This window comes from Ovis canadensis, chromosome 3 (assembly GCF_042477335.2).
Source record: "Ovis canadensis isolate MfBH-ARS-UI-01 breed Bighorn chromosome 3, ARS-UI_OviCan_v2, whole genome shotgun sequence".
Classification (NCBI taxonomy): Eukaryota; Metazoa; Chordata; class Mammalia; order Artiodactyla; family Bovidae; genus Ovis; species Ovis canadensis.
Window position 1 is genome coordinate 3,182,566 of NC_091247.1, and position 16,191 is coordinate 3,198,756.

The 16,191-nt window shown below is 60.0% G+C and overlaps 1 protein-coding gene across 5 annotated transcripts in view; it reads left to right on the forward strand.

Annotated features, from left to right (window-relative positions):
- Nucleotides 1–16,191, forward strand: part of CCDC187 (coiled-coil domain containing 187) — a 52,167-nt gene that overhangs the window by 4,907 nt on the left and 31,069 nt on the right. For 4 of the 5 annotated variants that reach the window (XR_011255067.1, XM_069579917.1, XM_069579918.1 and 1 more), the window contains exons 2-6: nucleotides 2,143–2,648; nucleotides 3,424–3,516; nucleotides 11,304–11,438; nucleotides 12,336–13,498; nucleotides 13,699–13,793. Coding sequence is in view for 4 of the 5 variants with exons in the window: in XM_069579917.1 (XP_069436018.1) it covers nucleotides 2,143–2,648; nucleotides 3,424–3,516; nucleotides 11,304–11,438; nucleotides 12,336–13,498; nucleotides 13,699–13,793 (1,992 nt within the window). In the remaining variant the exon portion in view is untranslated. The remainder of the gene's footprint in view (nucleotides 1–2,142; nucleotides 2,649–3,423; nucleotides 3,517–11,303; nucleotides 11,439–12,335; nucleotides 13,499–13,698; nucleotides 13,794–16,191) is intronic. The other variant, XM_069579920.1, reaches the window with a different exon arrangement.

Here is a 16,191-nt window from a genome sequence, read left to right on the forward strand (position 1 = left end):
GTTGAGTCGGGGCAGAGCGGGACACCAGGCAGGGTCCATCCCGGGCCACTCCCGTGCCTACTGGCAGCGCGAGCTGGGGCTGTGTCCCGGTGACCAGAGCCCCGCCCTGCGTCCTGCCCAGAGGGCAGTGCCTCCAAGCGTCCCTGGCTCCCCAGGAGGGGTCACTTAGAGAGAACCTCTAGGACGCTCTCCATTCTCCATGCCTGCCTGGAATTAGGGAGTCTGGGGGTCTTTTGATGCAGAGCCCCCAACTGTCTCAGGGACCATTCTAGAAGGAGTACCTTCAGGGCTATTGCTAACGCTGATAAATATTGTAGCCCCTCAGCCATTCCCGGACGGACTGCTGGTGAGTGCTGGCCACTCTGCAGGGCTCTTCTGCAGGGGTGAACTCACCAGAGCTCACAATACCCAGGGCAGGGGTGGGGTCCCTGGTCGCCCAAGGTTACCCTGCTGGCTGGGGCGGAGCTGGAATGAACCAGCTCTCCTCCTGGGGGACAATGCCGAGCCCAGGGCCAGCGGACTGCAGAGCCCACGTCCTCCCCACTGTGCTGCCCTGCTGGGCTCGTCAAGCAGGTGACGGGAAGCCCGCTGGAGGTGGCCAGGTGGGGACACTCAAGCCTCCGCAGAGACCATTTCTGTGGTCAAAGGGATGTGCTGAGCCTGTGCCGGAGAGCGGGATGCCAGGCCCGCTTCCCTGGACCAGTTCGCAGAAGCCGAAATATCAGGACCAGAGTTCTCAGCCCCTCGTCCAGCTGCTGGCAACGTGCCCTGGGCTGGCTCCTTTCCTGTGCCCAGACCCTCATGCTGACCCCAACCCTGAGCTGACCCTTGAGCCCAATACCAGCATGTGGCTGAGCCCATGCCTGCCCCTGCCCAGCCCTAGCCCCTCACATCGTCCCCACTCTGGCCCAGGCTGAGCCTGACCCCAGCCCAGGCCAACTTACCACGTACAGCAGCCGCTGGCCCCGGAGCCCTAGGAGGACTGGGGTGGGCGTGCTGCCTGGGGGCCCAGCAAGAGCTGCAGGCCCAGCTCGCTATTCCTGCGTGACACGGGGTTATTATGCAGTCATGAGGTCACCCGGAATTCTCACCCTCTACTGAGGGTCAGTGCAGTGGGAAGCCCTCCCACCCCAGGCTTTTGCCAGTCCAGGGCCTGGCAGCCCACGGTGCCCACCCTGTTTCCATGACTGTCCTGAGAATTTCCAGCATGGGCCAGGGGACCAGGATAGGCCAGCACCGGGAGCCAGGCAGCGGCCAGCTCACCTTGAGCTGGGGAGGACGCCAGGTGGCCGAGCATGAGGCTGTGGGCCCGGGGCTGCCCCGTGAAGGCACCATCTGGGCCCAGGGCAGGCGGTGACGGAGGCTCACCGGCTCCATCTTCGCTCCCAGCCCTGCTGCCATGTCGGCCTCGGTCATGGTGATGCTGCCCGCTTGCTGGGGGAACATGATCCTGCCCCACCTCAAAGAGAGCCAGAGGCAGCGTCCCGTCTCCCTCGGGGCCCCAGGGGGTTGGGCGTTCCGGAGGGCCAGTGCCAAGTCCGGGCCGTGTTTGTGCCGACTTAGGTGCGCATGTCAGCTCGCGGGTGTTGAGGTGCCGTCAGGGAGGTGGCCACGCCTTCTTGGAGGGCAGCTGAGGTGGTGTGGGGAGCGGGGTCAAGGGCCAGGGTGCTTCTGTGTGCCGTCTCCCTGAGTCTGTAAATTGGGCTGACGGTGGTGCCCGCCTGAAAGGGGTGTGGTTGGGATCCAAGTCAGAACATCGCTGCACTGCCGCCCACCGAGGGGGCTGCGTTTTATTGGCCCCTCATCCCTTTCTCCAGGGACCTAACCCCTGGTGGCTTAGATGGTAAAGTGTCTGCCCACAGTGCGGGAAACCTGGGTTCGATCCCAGGGTTGGGAATGGCAACCCACTCCAGTACTCTTGCCTGGAAAATCCCACAGACGGATTTTCCGTTACAGTCCATGGGGTCGCAGAGAGTTGGACACGACTGAGCGAGTTCACTTCCACCTTTCATCCCTTTCTCAGTCTGAGACAGGAGAACGGAGTCCTGGAGACAGTGTGTGGGGCGGGGGACATGGAGACGGGTGGCTCCGCACCTCCACGTGTCTGCGCCTGACAGGTTCTGTCTGCCTCTCTCCCCCAAGGGAAGACAGGCTCTGCCCACTGGCGGCCGAAGATGACGCCAGGACGGCTGTGAGGTGGCCCGAGCCCCGCCGGCAGGCAGGTGCCCTGCAGGGATCTCCCCCCGCGGCCTGGTCCGACTACACTGAGGAGCCTGACCGCCAGAGGCAGGCCTGCAGCATCCCCATGTGGTTGACCGACGAGGAGGCCAAGGATGGGGACAGCTCCGTGTCGTCGGGCCGCCTCTCTGGCTCCTCGGGGGGCCACGAGTCGGGCACCCCTCCCCATAGGACTTGGACCGAGAGGGCCCCCCAGGTGCCAAGGCCACCGCGGCAGCCGAGAGAGAGCAACCCCCGGCTGGAGCAGCTGAGGGACAAGATCCGGGCCCAAGCCCAGCGGCAGGCAAGCTGCGCCTCGCTGGGCACCTCGACACCCTCCAGTGCCTCACACCTCTACAAAGCTTTCTCACCAGCACCCCGGAGGAAGGCCCGAAAGCCTTCAAACCCCCTACCAGCCCCGGCCTACCCAGGTCAGTGGGGCAGCTCTCCCCAGAGAGGGACAGGCAGGGAGGGGGAGAAACTGATGAGACTGGGCCGCCACAGGCCAGGCCCCGCCTGGGCTGGTGGCCCCCTGGGAGGCTGGGGCAGTGCGCCCCACAGCCCTGGAGGGTCTCAGAGCCTGGGAAGCTGAGTGGAGATAGAGCCCTCCCCGGGCTGCGTGCGGGCTGGGTTTAAGCACGAGGAACCATTGACTCATCCAGGACATGGAGACCACCTGGTGGAAACAACGGGGAGGGGGGGTGCAAGGCAGATATGGGGAGGCTGGAGGGTGTGTGAGGGGCGTGGACGGGAGGAAGGCCTGCAGAAGGCCCCCGAGAGGAGACTGCGCCCTCAGAGCAGGGGCTTTTGAGCGGCGGCCGAAGGAGGACCTTTCGTTGGACATTTCCTCATGGGCTCCCGGTCCGCACGATGCCCCTTCTCCTGCTGCACCAGCCTCAGGCATCCTGTCTGTGCCGTGCTTAGTCGCTCAGTCGTGTCTGACTCTTTGTGACCCCATAGGCTGCAGCCCTCCAGGCTCCTCTGTCCATAGGAATTCTCCAGGCAACAGTACTGGAGTGGGTTGCCATGCCCTCCTCCAGGGCATCTTTCCAACCCAGGGACTGAACCCACGTCTTTCGCATTGCAGGCGGATTCTTTACCAGCTAAGCCACCAGGGAAGCCAAGGCCTTGGACATGGACTCTACAGTCCACGGGGTCTCAAAGAGTCAGATGTGAATGAGTGACTCACTTTTACTTTCACTTCAGGCATCCTGAGTGGAACTGAAAGTGGAGCTGAAGAGAAGGCAACCCCTGGCCAGGGGCGTGAGGCCTCCAGGATCTCCCAGCACCAAGTCTCAGGTGAGTGGCCCTATGGCCAGCCATCCCAGCACCCCCAACCCCCCTGGACACTCAGACCAGGTGTGGGCAGCATGGTTGTGGAGCCAGCAGTCTCCAGGCAGCCTCCCTCTCACTCTGTGGGATTGGCTCTGTTACCTCCCCACTCACCGAGGAGGATACTGAGGGTCAGAGAGGACCCCAGCTGTGAAGGGGCCAAGCAGGGATTTGCTCTCAGCCCGCCATTCTCTGGAGCCCGCTTTCCAGTCACCAGGGAAGGAATCCAGATGGTCTCTGCAGGGCAGGCTGGGGCTCAAAGCACAGGGGCCCCGGGCAAGGACATCCGCTGGCTGAGCTGCTCTGCACAGCATGACCACAGGCCGGCCACAGTCTGGGCTTGAGGCCGTTCAGCTCCCATCAGCTCCTGGGCTTGCTGGCCCGTTCTGCAGGCAGAAGGCATTGCCGACCTGCCCCACAGGTGACCTTGCCCAGCCTGGGAGAAGCTGGAGGGCTGACACTGGACTGGCAGGCTTCCAGATGGGGAGGAAGGATCCAGGGACCCAGAGCCCAGCAGACTCTGGCCCACTCAGCAGGCAGGAGGGGTGACTCTGAGTTGGGGGGGGGGGCTCTGGAGCCGCTCCCAGGGCTAAGGAACCTGGTCATTGCCGCCGTAGGACAGTTGGAAGGCTCTGGCAGGGAGACCTCGGCAGGTCTGGGCACTGACTGCTTGCTCAGTTTGTGGGGTGGGCACCGGGTGGAGGGGCCACCTCTATAGTCCAGCAGGATTCTGGAGACCCCAGGAAGGGGCAGGGAGAGGGCTCAGGAGCTGAGGTCAGGCTGCCGTGGAGGCCCGAGGCTTCGGGGGTCTCTGGGCAGGGTTTTCAAGAGTCAGGCCCTCAGGGGTCCATCACCTATCCTGGTGGTGCTGTGGTGGGTAGGGTGGGATGACGGTTGGTCGACACTTGAGTCAACATCCTCTGGCTGGCAGCCACACCCCCGCTTCTGGTCTGCCCAGCCAGAGGTGCGAGCCAAGTGCAGCCCCAGGTAGAGGGAGGGGCGCCGGCCGTGTGAAGCCAAGAGGCAGAGCCTCTCTCTGGCCCAGCTGTGGCCTGATCATGGACCCTGGCGGCTCCCCGGAAGGGCGGTGGCTCACTTGAACTCCCCGGTCTCTCCCCTTGGGGACAGAGGACCTCGATGGCCTTGGCTCGTCCCGCAGGCCACTGTCCCCATCCCCCACACGGAGGCTGCTGGGGCCTCTCGGCTACAATCATGACCCGGTCATGGTCTCTCCAGGAGCTCAGTGCCCAGTGGCATCGGTCACCAGCCCTTCCTCGTTTTAGAATCCTCCGGAAGCAGGGCATGGGTCAGGGCCTGGTCTTTTTTTTTTTTTTTTTAATTGTGGCAAAATACACATAAAGTTTAGAGATGCAGATTTGATCACTAGATTGGGAAGATCCCCCTGGAGTAGGAAATGGCAACGCACTGCAGTACTCTTGCCTGGGAAATCCCATGGACAGAGAAGCCTGGTGGGCCACAGTCCATGGAGTCTCAAGAGTCGGACACAGCTACAGGCACACACAGAGTTTACCATTTTCACTATGTTTATGTACAAAGTCACTTTGTTTCCAGGGGTTTGACCCCCCTAGGGACTTCATATGAGTGAAATCCTACGGGGTTTGTCCTTTCGTGTGAACCTGGGGCTTGAGGCTGCTCCTGCTGAGGCCGGAGGGACAAGCCAAGGCCAGGACCCTGCTGCTCTGCAGAGACCTGGGAGTCCCTGAGGCCTGATTCCTTTCTTCGCATGCTCCCCGGGCCTCCTGGGGACACGCTGGGCCGGGCCCGGCTCTCACGGCTCACCAGCTGGGTGGCCATTTGGTTTCCCAGATGCCGCCCCCAACCCAGCAGGGGACAGAGATGAATGAGGTCAAACAGAGAGGGGCCAGGCTGAACACTGGCCTTTGGGCAGCGGGCCCCCGTGCCGGCTGCGGGACTTGTTCTCCTGTCCCCGCCCACCCAGTTGGGGCAGCCCCGCAGTGCCAAGGCCCCTCTGGGTCTGGTGCACACTGCTTTCCCTGAACATTCAGGAAACTAAGATCATGGCTTCCGATCCCATCACTTCATGGCAAATAGATGGGGAGACAGTGGAAACAGTGGCTGACTTGATTTTCTTGGGCTCTAAAATCACTGCAGATGGTGACTACAGTCATGAAATTAAAAGACACTTGTTCCTTGACAGCATATTAAAGAGCAGAGACATCACTTTTCCAACAAAGGTCCGTATAGTCAAAGCTATGGTTTTTCCAATAGTCGTGTACAGATGTGAGAGTTGGCGCTTAAAGAAGGCTGAGTGCCGAAGAATTGATGCTTTTGAATTATGTTGCTGGAAAAGACTCTCAAGAGTCTCTTGGACTGTGAGGAGATCAAACCAATCAATCCTAAAGGAAATCAACCTTGAATATTCACTGGAAGGACTGATGCTGAAGCTGAAGCTCCAATATTTTGGCCACCTGATACAAAGAGCTGACTCACTGGAAAAACCCTGATGCTGAGGGCAGGAGGAGAAGGAGGCAACAGAGACTGAGATGGTTGGACAGCATCACTGACTCAATGGCCATGAATTTGAGCACACTCCAGGGGATAGTTGAGGACAGAGAGGCCTGGAGTGCTGCAGTCCACAGGGTCGCAAAGAGGCAGACACGACTGAGCGATTGAACAACAACAGCCTCTCCCTGATGAGCTGATGTCCCATCTGGCTAGCTGCTTGCCGCTGCTTTGCTAGTGGGCCTATCCAGTCATTTATTCACTCAACAAACATAAGTGCTGTGGGCCAGCTCGCACCGGGGGCTGTGCTCAGGGGTTCTGGGGATTGGTGCACAGTCAGGGCTGCGAGGGAGGGCGAGGCGAGCCCAGCCCTGCAGGGGATTTCCCCGGTGGGGCAGGGGGTGGCCTGCAGGGACAGTCAGGGGCTGGAGAGCAGGCTGACCCACGTGCGGTGTTGCTACTCATCCTTCTCTCCCTCGCTTCCCTCTTCTCCTCTCGGTGAAGTTGCACAGGAAAAAACCAAAAGGATGAAAAGTAGTTCTTGCAAAACAGAGAAGGCCCCCAGGCCGCCTGCCCCTAGGAGAGCTGCCAAAGACACAGGTAGTGTCTTTGGGAGTGGGGCCCGGCAGGGCTTGGGGACAGGACGTTAAGGTCCAGGCTCAGGAGGCAGGCACGTGGCTTGTTTCTGGAACCCAGATGGCAGGTGCTGCCTGGCTGCGCCTTGGAAAGGCAGGCACAAAGCGGGGGGCGGGCGAGGTGCTGGTTGATGGACGTGCTTGCTTTCTCGTGACTCGGCATCACCGGACAAGCCGTGGCCGTTTTGTGGCCGTCAACGGCGGAAAGCGTGACTGAGGGATGAGTCTCCCTGTCACCTGGCTTGGAATGTAGACACCAGGCAGGGAGCCCAGGAGGCCGGCTTCCCCCGGCGTGCCTGGTGGGAGGAAAGGCCAGGCAGTGCCCACTTTCCACAGCCCCTCGGGGAGGATGCGTCAGCTGCTTGAGAGTTCTGTGCAGGAGTCATGGTGGTGCTGGGCCGCTTGGTCGCAGAGAAATTCCTAACTCAGGTGTCTCCCCGAGGGTGGGTCATGAGGTTGTGTCCAGCGAAGACCCAGGTGCCCAGCCTGGCCGGTTCGTGGAGACTGTGGGGTGAATGAGCTGGATGTGGGCTGCGGAGCAGAGTGGGCAGCCTTCTTCTGGGCCTTCCTTCAGAACAGCCTGGGTGGAATGGGGTGACACGCTCAGGGCTGGGCTCCCTCTGCCTGCGTGTGCCAAGCACGCAGGCAACAGCGGCTCATGTAACTGTCCTCGGAGGCAGACGGGCTCGCTCCCATTTTGTAGATGAGGAAACTGAGGCTCAGAGAGGTTCACCAGCCTGCCCGGGGTCACACAGGCCAAACAGGGTTGGCTCCAGCCCTGCGCTCCCCACCTGAGAGAGCCCAGCTGTGCACACTTGGACCCACGCCTGGAGGCCTTCTGCAGGCCCACCCTCAGGGCCTGGGCTCTGGGACCACCACACCACAGATTTGGGGACACCAATTGAGAGCCTCCCCCAGGTGGGGCGAGCCCTCGGGGGCTGAGGTCTGCTCTGTGGGGACCCAGATCTTGCTTGAAGTAAGCAACACTGGTGTTGGAGCTGTTTTTCAGCATCTCTGTGCCTCAGTTTCCCCCGGGCATGATATCGCAGTCCTGGAGGGGAGTGCCACAGTGAGGTCTGCCCACATCTTCAGATGCCTGCCTCCTCTGCCCTTGGGCAAACCCACAGTTCCAGCGGACTGAGTGACTGTCCTCCTTTGTGCCTCAATGGAGGTGGGCCCAGAGCAATGCGGGGGCACGCTGGCCAAACCTCCACTGGGAAGAGTGAGGGATGCCTGGAGACAGGCCACTGAACAGGCACAAAGTATAACAATTTCCCGCATGTTTCCCCTGCTCCTAGACCGTGGGGTTTGTTTTATTTTAATGGCTCCTTTGAAAAATGACCTGCCTTCTGCCTGACACTGGGTCAAAAGGGCGTGCCACGGGCGGCATTCATCACCGTAGCCGCCGCGTCACCCTGACGGAGCTGACCATTAGTCTCTGTCAGTGGCGAAGTCACAGCTGGGCTAAGAAGAGATGAGTTTGGGTTCAGAGGTCAGAGCCACAGGACTTGGGAATTGGATGAATTAGAAATTTGCTGTAGTTAACAAAAAATTAAATCACAATAGTTATAAAATATTCATCCATCCGGGCTGAGGGAAAATGAAGCCCGATATTTAATTTCAGATTATAGCTTCTCACTTTGCATTTTTTATCATAGATTAGGTTGGCCCTGGAACTTTGACAGGGCACTTGGGGACTTCATCCATTTCCACAGATTAAAAATCCTCTCGTAAAAAAATTAATTGCCATTAAACTGCTCTGCGGAAGGAAAAACGTGCCCACCAGGGCCCATTTATTGACCTGGACCCCTCTGGCCGGCTAATGGGGAAGCCAGTGATGTCGGGGCCTGCGGGTGGGGGTGTTCAGAGGGGCCTGCGGGCCCCTCCTCACCCAGCGTGGTCCCTGCTCATGGCCCCACCCAGCAAGTGTGGCCTTTTCTGTGCAGTGCCGAAGCTTTGGGATTCAGGATGCAGGACCCTCGCTGGGGAGCCCACCCCCCAAGGTCCCCCTCATAGGTCAAACGTGGCAGGCAGGTGGGCAGTTCCGGACTCAGCCCTGGTCAGCAGAAGCCTGACCTTTCTGGGAAACTCCTGCAGTGGGGGTGACTGCTCCACTTTTTCATCCTTGTGGAGAGATGCGTACAGATGGGGAAATTGAGGTACAAGGAAGTGGTCACTTGCTCAAGGCCTGTAGCTGGAGAACGGAGGCGCCATGTCTTGTGGCTCAGCTGGTAAAGAATCTGCCTGCAATGCAGGAGACCTGGGTTTGATCCCTGGGTCGGGAAGATCCCCTGGAAAAGAGATAGGTTACCCACTCCAGTATTCTGGCCTGGAGAATTCCATGGACAGTCCATGGGGTCACAAAGAGCCGGACACAAGTGAGCGACTTTCACTTTTTCACTGGTTAGACAGGGGCTTCCCAGGTGGTGATGTTGGTAAAGAACCCACCTGCTAATGCAGGTGGTCCCGATTCCTGGTCGGGAAGATCCCTTGGAGAAGGGAATGACTTCCCACTCCAGTATTCTGGCCTGGAGCATCCCATGGACAGACGAGCCTGGCGGGCTACAGTCCATGGGGTCGCTGAGAGTCAGACAGGGCTGAGAGACTAATACTTTCACTTTCCTGGGACTCCCGGACACCGCGCTCTCCTCCTGGGCTACCCCAGGAGCCTGGGGCAGAGGGCGTGGTCGCAGAGGAGGGGGCGTGTCTGGAGGACTCTTCCAGGGGCGTGGCTTTGCAGAGGGCGTGGTCACGGCCTCGCTCCTTCCTGGGGCTTGGCCTCTGGAAGGCATGGCCTCTGGGGGCGTGGCTCTGAGTCGCCCTTCCCTTTCATGGAACTCCGTCCTCAGGCCAGTGACCCAAGTCTCAGTCTGGGCCTGGGGAGGGCGCCGAGTCTAGGGAGCAGGATGTGCTAGGCGGGTGATCTCTGCTGTGAGGCCGCGTCTTCGGGCAGAAATGCCCCCAGGACAAATCTTGGTCTGGGTAGTTTCGTTTTCCTGGGGTGCTGCCTGGGCAGGCTCCCTGCCGTGTGTGTGTGTGTGTGTGTGTGTGTGTGTGTGTGTAAGCGTGTGCGTAAGTGCCCAAGGTCGGCCACTGCTTCCTGCCTCTGCCTCTGCCAGGGCCCTTGTGGTTGGGTTTGTTATGATGGTGGGGCTGCTAATGGCAATTGGTGAGGGTGACTTGGGATTACGAAGTAAATCCGTGATAAATGATGTTTGTGACGTGATGGCATTTATTAAAGAAAGTGTTTATGTCTGGGCTGTGGTGGCTGTTTGTCTCCACACACTGTCTGGACCCCTCATCCTGCCGCCCTGGGTGGCTTTGCTGCCACCAAAATCTTGAGCTTTCTCTGCCCAACAAAGCCAAATAAAAACAGACAGAGCCAGTTTGTTTGGAGGAAAGGGTGGCTTTAATCCTCAGTGGGAGGAGGCAGAGAACACAGCAGGTCTGTGCCTCGAGAACTGTGCCCCACTTCCAGGAGGAACCTGGAGATTGCACAGAGGAGGGCTCACCATCAGGGGTCGGTGCTACAGAGCAGAGACGGAGGATCCTGTGCTCTCCTTCTTGTTCCTCTTGCATTGTTTCAGAAACAGTCACAGGCCGGTGTCAGGTAGCCCAGTAGCTGGGTCCTTCGTCTTTCACGTGTAGTACTGTGACCTCCTTCCTGTAAGGCAAAAAGAGACCTCCAAGAGGCGGCCTGCAAAAGAGTGCTGTAAAGGGGAGCACCAGGAACAGGAGGTGATCAGCATCGAGTTTAAGGATAGCACGGCTTCCCTGGTGGCTCAGACAGGAGAGAATCTGCCTTCTGTGCAAGGGACCTGGGTTCGATCCCTGGGTCAGGAAGATCCCCTGGAGAAGGGAATGGCAACTCCCTCCAGTATTTTTGCCTGGGGAATCCCGTGGACAGAGGAGCCTGGTGGGCTACAGTCCGTTGGGTCACAGAGTCGGACATGACTGAGTGACTGACACTAAAGGATAGTAGGTTCAGAATGAGCTCCTGCAGAGTTAGAGGGCGGAGAAGCGACCTCAGTCACAGACTACCGACTAGGACCAGGTAAGAACGAGGAGTGATCGTGCCTGCTCACTGCTCTTTTTATCTTCTTTGTTCTCAGGAAAGAAAAGAGAAATTCAGCCTTCTATTTCCCCTTTTCTCGGCAACAGCTTCTTTGATTCCTACCCTGATCCCCGCTCTCACCAGTTTAAAAACAAATTAGTTTCCTCTGGTTCAGGGCAAGTGATTATCGACAGTGCCGCCGCCCCCCCTTTGAGCTCTGGGTGTGCAAGCAATTGTCTTTGCTACTGACCAGCCTTTACAGAGCGCATGTGGTGCTCGAGGGCCTGCGTTCAGTGTTTTCACAGAGAAACCCATAGGGAGTACGTTTTATTTCCCCTGAGGGCCAGAGAAATCAGGTCACATGTCCAGGTCATCCTGAGACTCAACTTTGCCCAGGATGCTGGCTAATGGCTGGGGTATGGCCCAGCACCAGAGTGGCCTGGACCCAAGGGTTTTCACCCTGTCCCCTCCGGGAGTGTGTGACCTGGTCTCCTGGCTCTGCGAGGAGCTGCCAGCCCTCCCCTTGGGCTGGCACGCGGAGGGCCCTGGGCACCTGGCTGTATATGTGTTTTCTCTTTAAGATTCTGAGTTGGTTGGTGTTCGTGCCTGGAGGAAAGGACAAGCTCTGGTGAGGGTGCTGCTGGGGCCCCCGCCTGCCCTTCCCAGGTTCCAGAGCAAGGTCCCCTTGAGAGACCAGGCCCCCATCGCAGAATTAGGTACCTTGTGTCTCCGCCTGGACTCTGCTCCGCTCCGTGTGGCATCTTGCAGGGGCGGGGTGGGCGCCGGGGGAGAGACGCCCAGGTGGCAATGGCATTGGGGTGTGGGCGCGGCACCCATTCCTCCAGAGACCTGTCAGATGCCCGCCAAACCCACCAGCAGACAGGGGCTTCGGGAAGTCACGGCGTTTAAAAAAACCAAAAAGAGGGTTTCTGTCCCTGAGAAGCAAATTTCTGCTCCTGGAAGGCAGAGCACGACCACCAGCCTGTCCTGACCTAGAGATGCAGGCCTGTAGCCAGAGTGGCTCCCAGGAGACGTCTGCCTCCCCCCCCGCCACACACACACACTCACACACTCACACTCACATACACTCACACTCACACACACTCACGCTCACTCTCACACTCGCACACCCACACTCACACACTCACACTCACACACACACTCACACACCCACACCCACACACTCACACACTCACATACTCACACACACACTCACACACACACACTCAAACACACGCTCACACTCACACACACTCACACTCACACACTCACACTCACACACACACACACTCAGTTTTCGACATGTTCAGAGAGGGTGGCTCTCTGCCAGACTCCTGGGCACAGCCATGAGTCACCCAGACGTGGCATCTGCCCCCAGAGGGCTTCTGCGAGTGGATGTTGAGGACAGAGCCGGGGGCGGGGGGTGGTCTCTGGGGGGCTCTGCTCCTCCGGGGGGGTGGTCTCTGGGGGGCTCTGCTCCTCCGGGGGTGGGTCTCGGGGGGGCTCTGCTCCTCCGGGGGGGTGGTCTCTGGGGGGCTCTGCTCCTCTGTGGGGGTGGTCTCTGGCGGGGGCTCTGCTCCTCCTGGCAGCCCCGCGACTGCCTGTCTTTGCAGATCACAGCAAGAAGGTTGGCGCCACCGAGAGCTCCCCTGTCCACCCCCAGACGCCAAGTCCAGCCTCTGTCCACAGTGACCCGCAGATGCCCTCAGCCAACGTGCCCACCCTGGCTTCCCGCGATCCACCTGTGAACGTCCAGGCTGCTATGGCCGTCCTTCGAGACCTCCGCCAGCAAATCCAGGCCGGGCTGGAGCTGGCCCGGGCCCGTCACACGAGCCGAGGGCTGGAGCTGCATGACCTGGCAGGGAGGAGGCGGCCAGGCCCCTGGAAACCCCCAGGCTTCCAGGGCTCCTTCTGGAAGAGCCCTGGGGCCCCGACGGACGGGCTGCCCGCCTCCGAGAGGGCTGGGAGCCTCCCTGCCGCACAGCGCTGGAGCCCTGTGGCCGGGTGGGAGTCCTATCCACATAGGACCTGGGCGGCCCCAGGACGGGACACCTCCTTCCAGAGACGCATGAGCCCCACCGAAGGGCTGAACTCCTTCCCCCAGCGGCCCTGGAGCGCCTCGGCCAGGCAGGCCTCCTGCCCCCCAAAGACCTGGGCGTTCCAAGGACGAAACCTCTCCTTGCAGAGGCCTGGGAGCCCCCCCGAAAGGTGGGTCCCCTTCCTGCAGCGGTCCTGGAGCGCCTCGGCTGGACAGGCCCGGGGTCCACAGAGGGCCTGGACTGCTTGTGAAGACCCGGCAGCCCCCACCCCAAGGCCATGGAGCCCTCTGGAAAGACCGAGCCAACCCACCTGGCGACCCTGGAGCGCTTCCTTCACACAGGGGCCCAGCCCCCTGTATCAGGGCAGGGGTTCCCTGCGGACCCCCTCGGGGGCCAAGCTCGCCTGGCCAAGGCCCAGCCAGGGTGCGCTTCGGAACGTGCCTGAGAAGGAGAATGAGGTGCGGCCACCTCGGCCTTGCCCCCAGCCCCGGGGGGCCCTGGGCCCCCTCCATGGCTCTGAGTCCCTGCGTGAGTTCATGCGCCAGAAGACTGCAGCCTGGCGGCGGCAGGCCCTCGAGGAGAAGGCCTCAGCCATGCACTCGCTGGAGCTCAGAAACCAGAGGCTCCAGGGCGCCCACAGGAAGCAGAGGGAGGCCATGCTGGGCAGAGCCGTCCCCGTGGTCTCCCAGACGACCCCCGGCATTGTGACCTTCGTCCCACACGCGGCACAGTCCAGGGTATGTGGCAGCTCGGACACCCAGCTCCCCTGGCCTCCATGCGGCTTTGCGGGGACCCCATTGCCTCCGTTTCTGCCCACCCTCCCCCAAGAAGGGACCAGCCTGTGATTCCCGCGGAGGCCGGGGCCAGCTCCAAGGCTGAGACAGGGTCTGGGGTCTTGCGGCTGGGCTGGGGCTGACAACATCCTTCTTTGCTTTAGGATCTGGAAGCTGCCGCCGGGCCGGGGGCGCCGGTGCTGCAGTGGAGCAAGGTGACTTCCGGTATGGTGCTGGGGGACCAGGAGGCCCCAGGCAGGTGGGTGTGAGCGGCCGGGGCTGGACTTCCTGGGGAGCTGTCCCGAGCAGGGGTTGGCTCGCTCGGTCCAGAGCTGCACAGAGCCTGTGATCAGGGCTGGGTCGGTTTCCACTGAGGTGAGATTGCTGTCACGTAAAGTTAACCTTTGTAAGCTGAACTATTCAGGGGCCCTTAGTACATTCACAACATTTTGAAACCAACCACCACCTCCGTCTAGTCCCAAAACATTTCATCACCTGAAAGGAAATGCGGTTCCCGTTCACAGTCACCCCCCTCACTCCTCCCCTGAGCCCTGAGGCATCCCCAATCTGCTGTCCGTCCTTATGGATTCACCTGTTCCCCATGTACTATATAGGAGGTCCTTGTTGCTTATCCGTTTAAAATACAGCAGCATGTGTATGTCCATCCCGAGCTCCCTAACTATCCCCTCCCCTCATCTTTCCTCCGGGCAACTGTCAGTTCATTCTCTGAGTCTGTGAGTCTCTTTCTGTTTTGTAAGTAAGTTCCTTCGTGTCTTTTTTTTAGATTCCTCATGTAAGGGGCGTCATACGATATTTCTCCTTCTCTGTCTGACTGGCCTCACTCAGTGTGACGCTCTCTAGGTCCCTCCACGTGGCTGCAGGTGGCATTATCTCGTTGTTTGATGGCCGTAACATCCCGTGTGTATACGCACCACATCGTCCTTATCCAATCCTCTGTTGATGGACATCTAGGTTGCTTCCATGTCTTGTCTGCTGTAAATTGTGCTGCAGTGAACACTGGGTTGCGTGTATCCTTTTGGATCACTTTTTTTTTTTTTCCAGATAAATGCCCAGGACTAGCATTGCCCAGGACTACCCTATGCCCAGGACATAGGGTCATATGGTAGCTCTGTTTTTAGTGTTTTGAGGCACCTCCCTGCTGTACTCTGTAGTGGTCGTACCAGTTTACATTCCCACCAACAGTGGAGGAGGGTTCCCTTCTCTCCACACCCTCTCCAGCGCTTACTGTTGGTGGCTTTTTTGATGCTGGCCATTCTGGCTGGCTGGACTCACCTCTTAGGGCCTCTGTGCCTGACTCCCTCCTCTGAGCGTGTTTTCCACGTTCACCAGTGTTCCAGCCTGCGTCAGGACTTCCTTCCTTTTCATGGCTGAGTAATATTCCACTGGGGCATCTCCCACATTTTGCACACCCATAGGCAGCTCGTTCCCCCCTTTCGGCCGCTCTGACTGAAACACCTGAGCACCTGTTTTCAGCTCTCCTGTGCGCGCACCCAGGAGGAGAGCTGTCCGGTCCCGTGGTACCTCTGTGTCTCACTCACGGGGGCACTGCTGGGCTGTGCTGGCTGCAGCTGCAGCTTTCTACATCCCCACCAGCAGGGCAGGAAAGCCGTCTGTCCCCGTCCTCGCCCACACCTCCCCGTGCTCCCGCCTTGTGGTCATGTTCTCTCGGCTTTCACTGCAGTGTCCCTTCCTTTCTCGGGGGCAGCTGTACAGGCGGCGCCTCCCCGGGCAGCATCTTGAAGTGCAGGGTGGGAGGCCTCCCACCGCCTTTCTGGGCGACTGAGCGTCCAGGCTCCCCGGAGGCTGCCCTTCCCAGTGCTCGTCCCCACGGCGAAGAGCTGTGGGCAGTGCCCTGGGAGCTTCCGGCCAGGGCCAGCAACTTCCTGGCCACCTGCCTGGTGATGAGGGGAGGGCAATGTGACAAGGAGCTCACAGCCGGGTTCCGGCAGCGTCATCCACTTGTGGCCGGCGGGGAGGAGCGGACCCAGAGGGGCTGAGGACAGGGGTCCCCGCAAGGCCCCGCCCCACCAGGAGCTGCCTGCCCTGCGCTTGCTCTGAACCTGCATCCTGGGTGCACCTTTGGCAGCCAGGGTTCTGGGAGGGGGCTTTGGGCTGGACCCCTTGGAGCTCAGCACCCACCCCTCTCTGCAGCCGCTCACCTCAGTGGATTGGACAACCTCCCCTGACCCCTGGCTCCTGGAAGTTTCTCTCTCTGGCTCCGTTTTGCTTCATTCATCTTAAAAGTGCACGTCCCTGGGCCACATCCCCAGACTCGGGGGCCGCAGGGAAGCCCGGGGTCTGCATCTCTTTTTAACTTCTCAGGGTTGGTGTCTGGTCACACCCAGACGAGGACACAGGCCCAAACTGAGCATGCACACACTGAACGCCCGTGTCGCCTGCTGCGCCATGGGCAGCCCCCCATCGGAGAGGCTGCAGGGGTCCTCGCTGTGCAGCTCCTCTGGCTGGACATGACGCTGGGGGACGTCCATCTCCATGGGCGGGGCAGCTCTAGGTCCTTCATCTTGCTTCACTGTGTCCTTTTTTTTCACTTACAAACATTTCACTTAAAATACGAATAACATCCCCTTCATGGATCACAGCCTTGTCATAGTGAAGAGGCTTGCAAAACTCAGTGA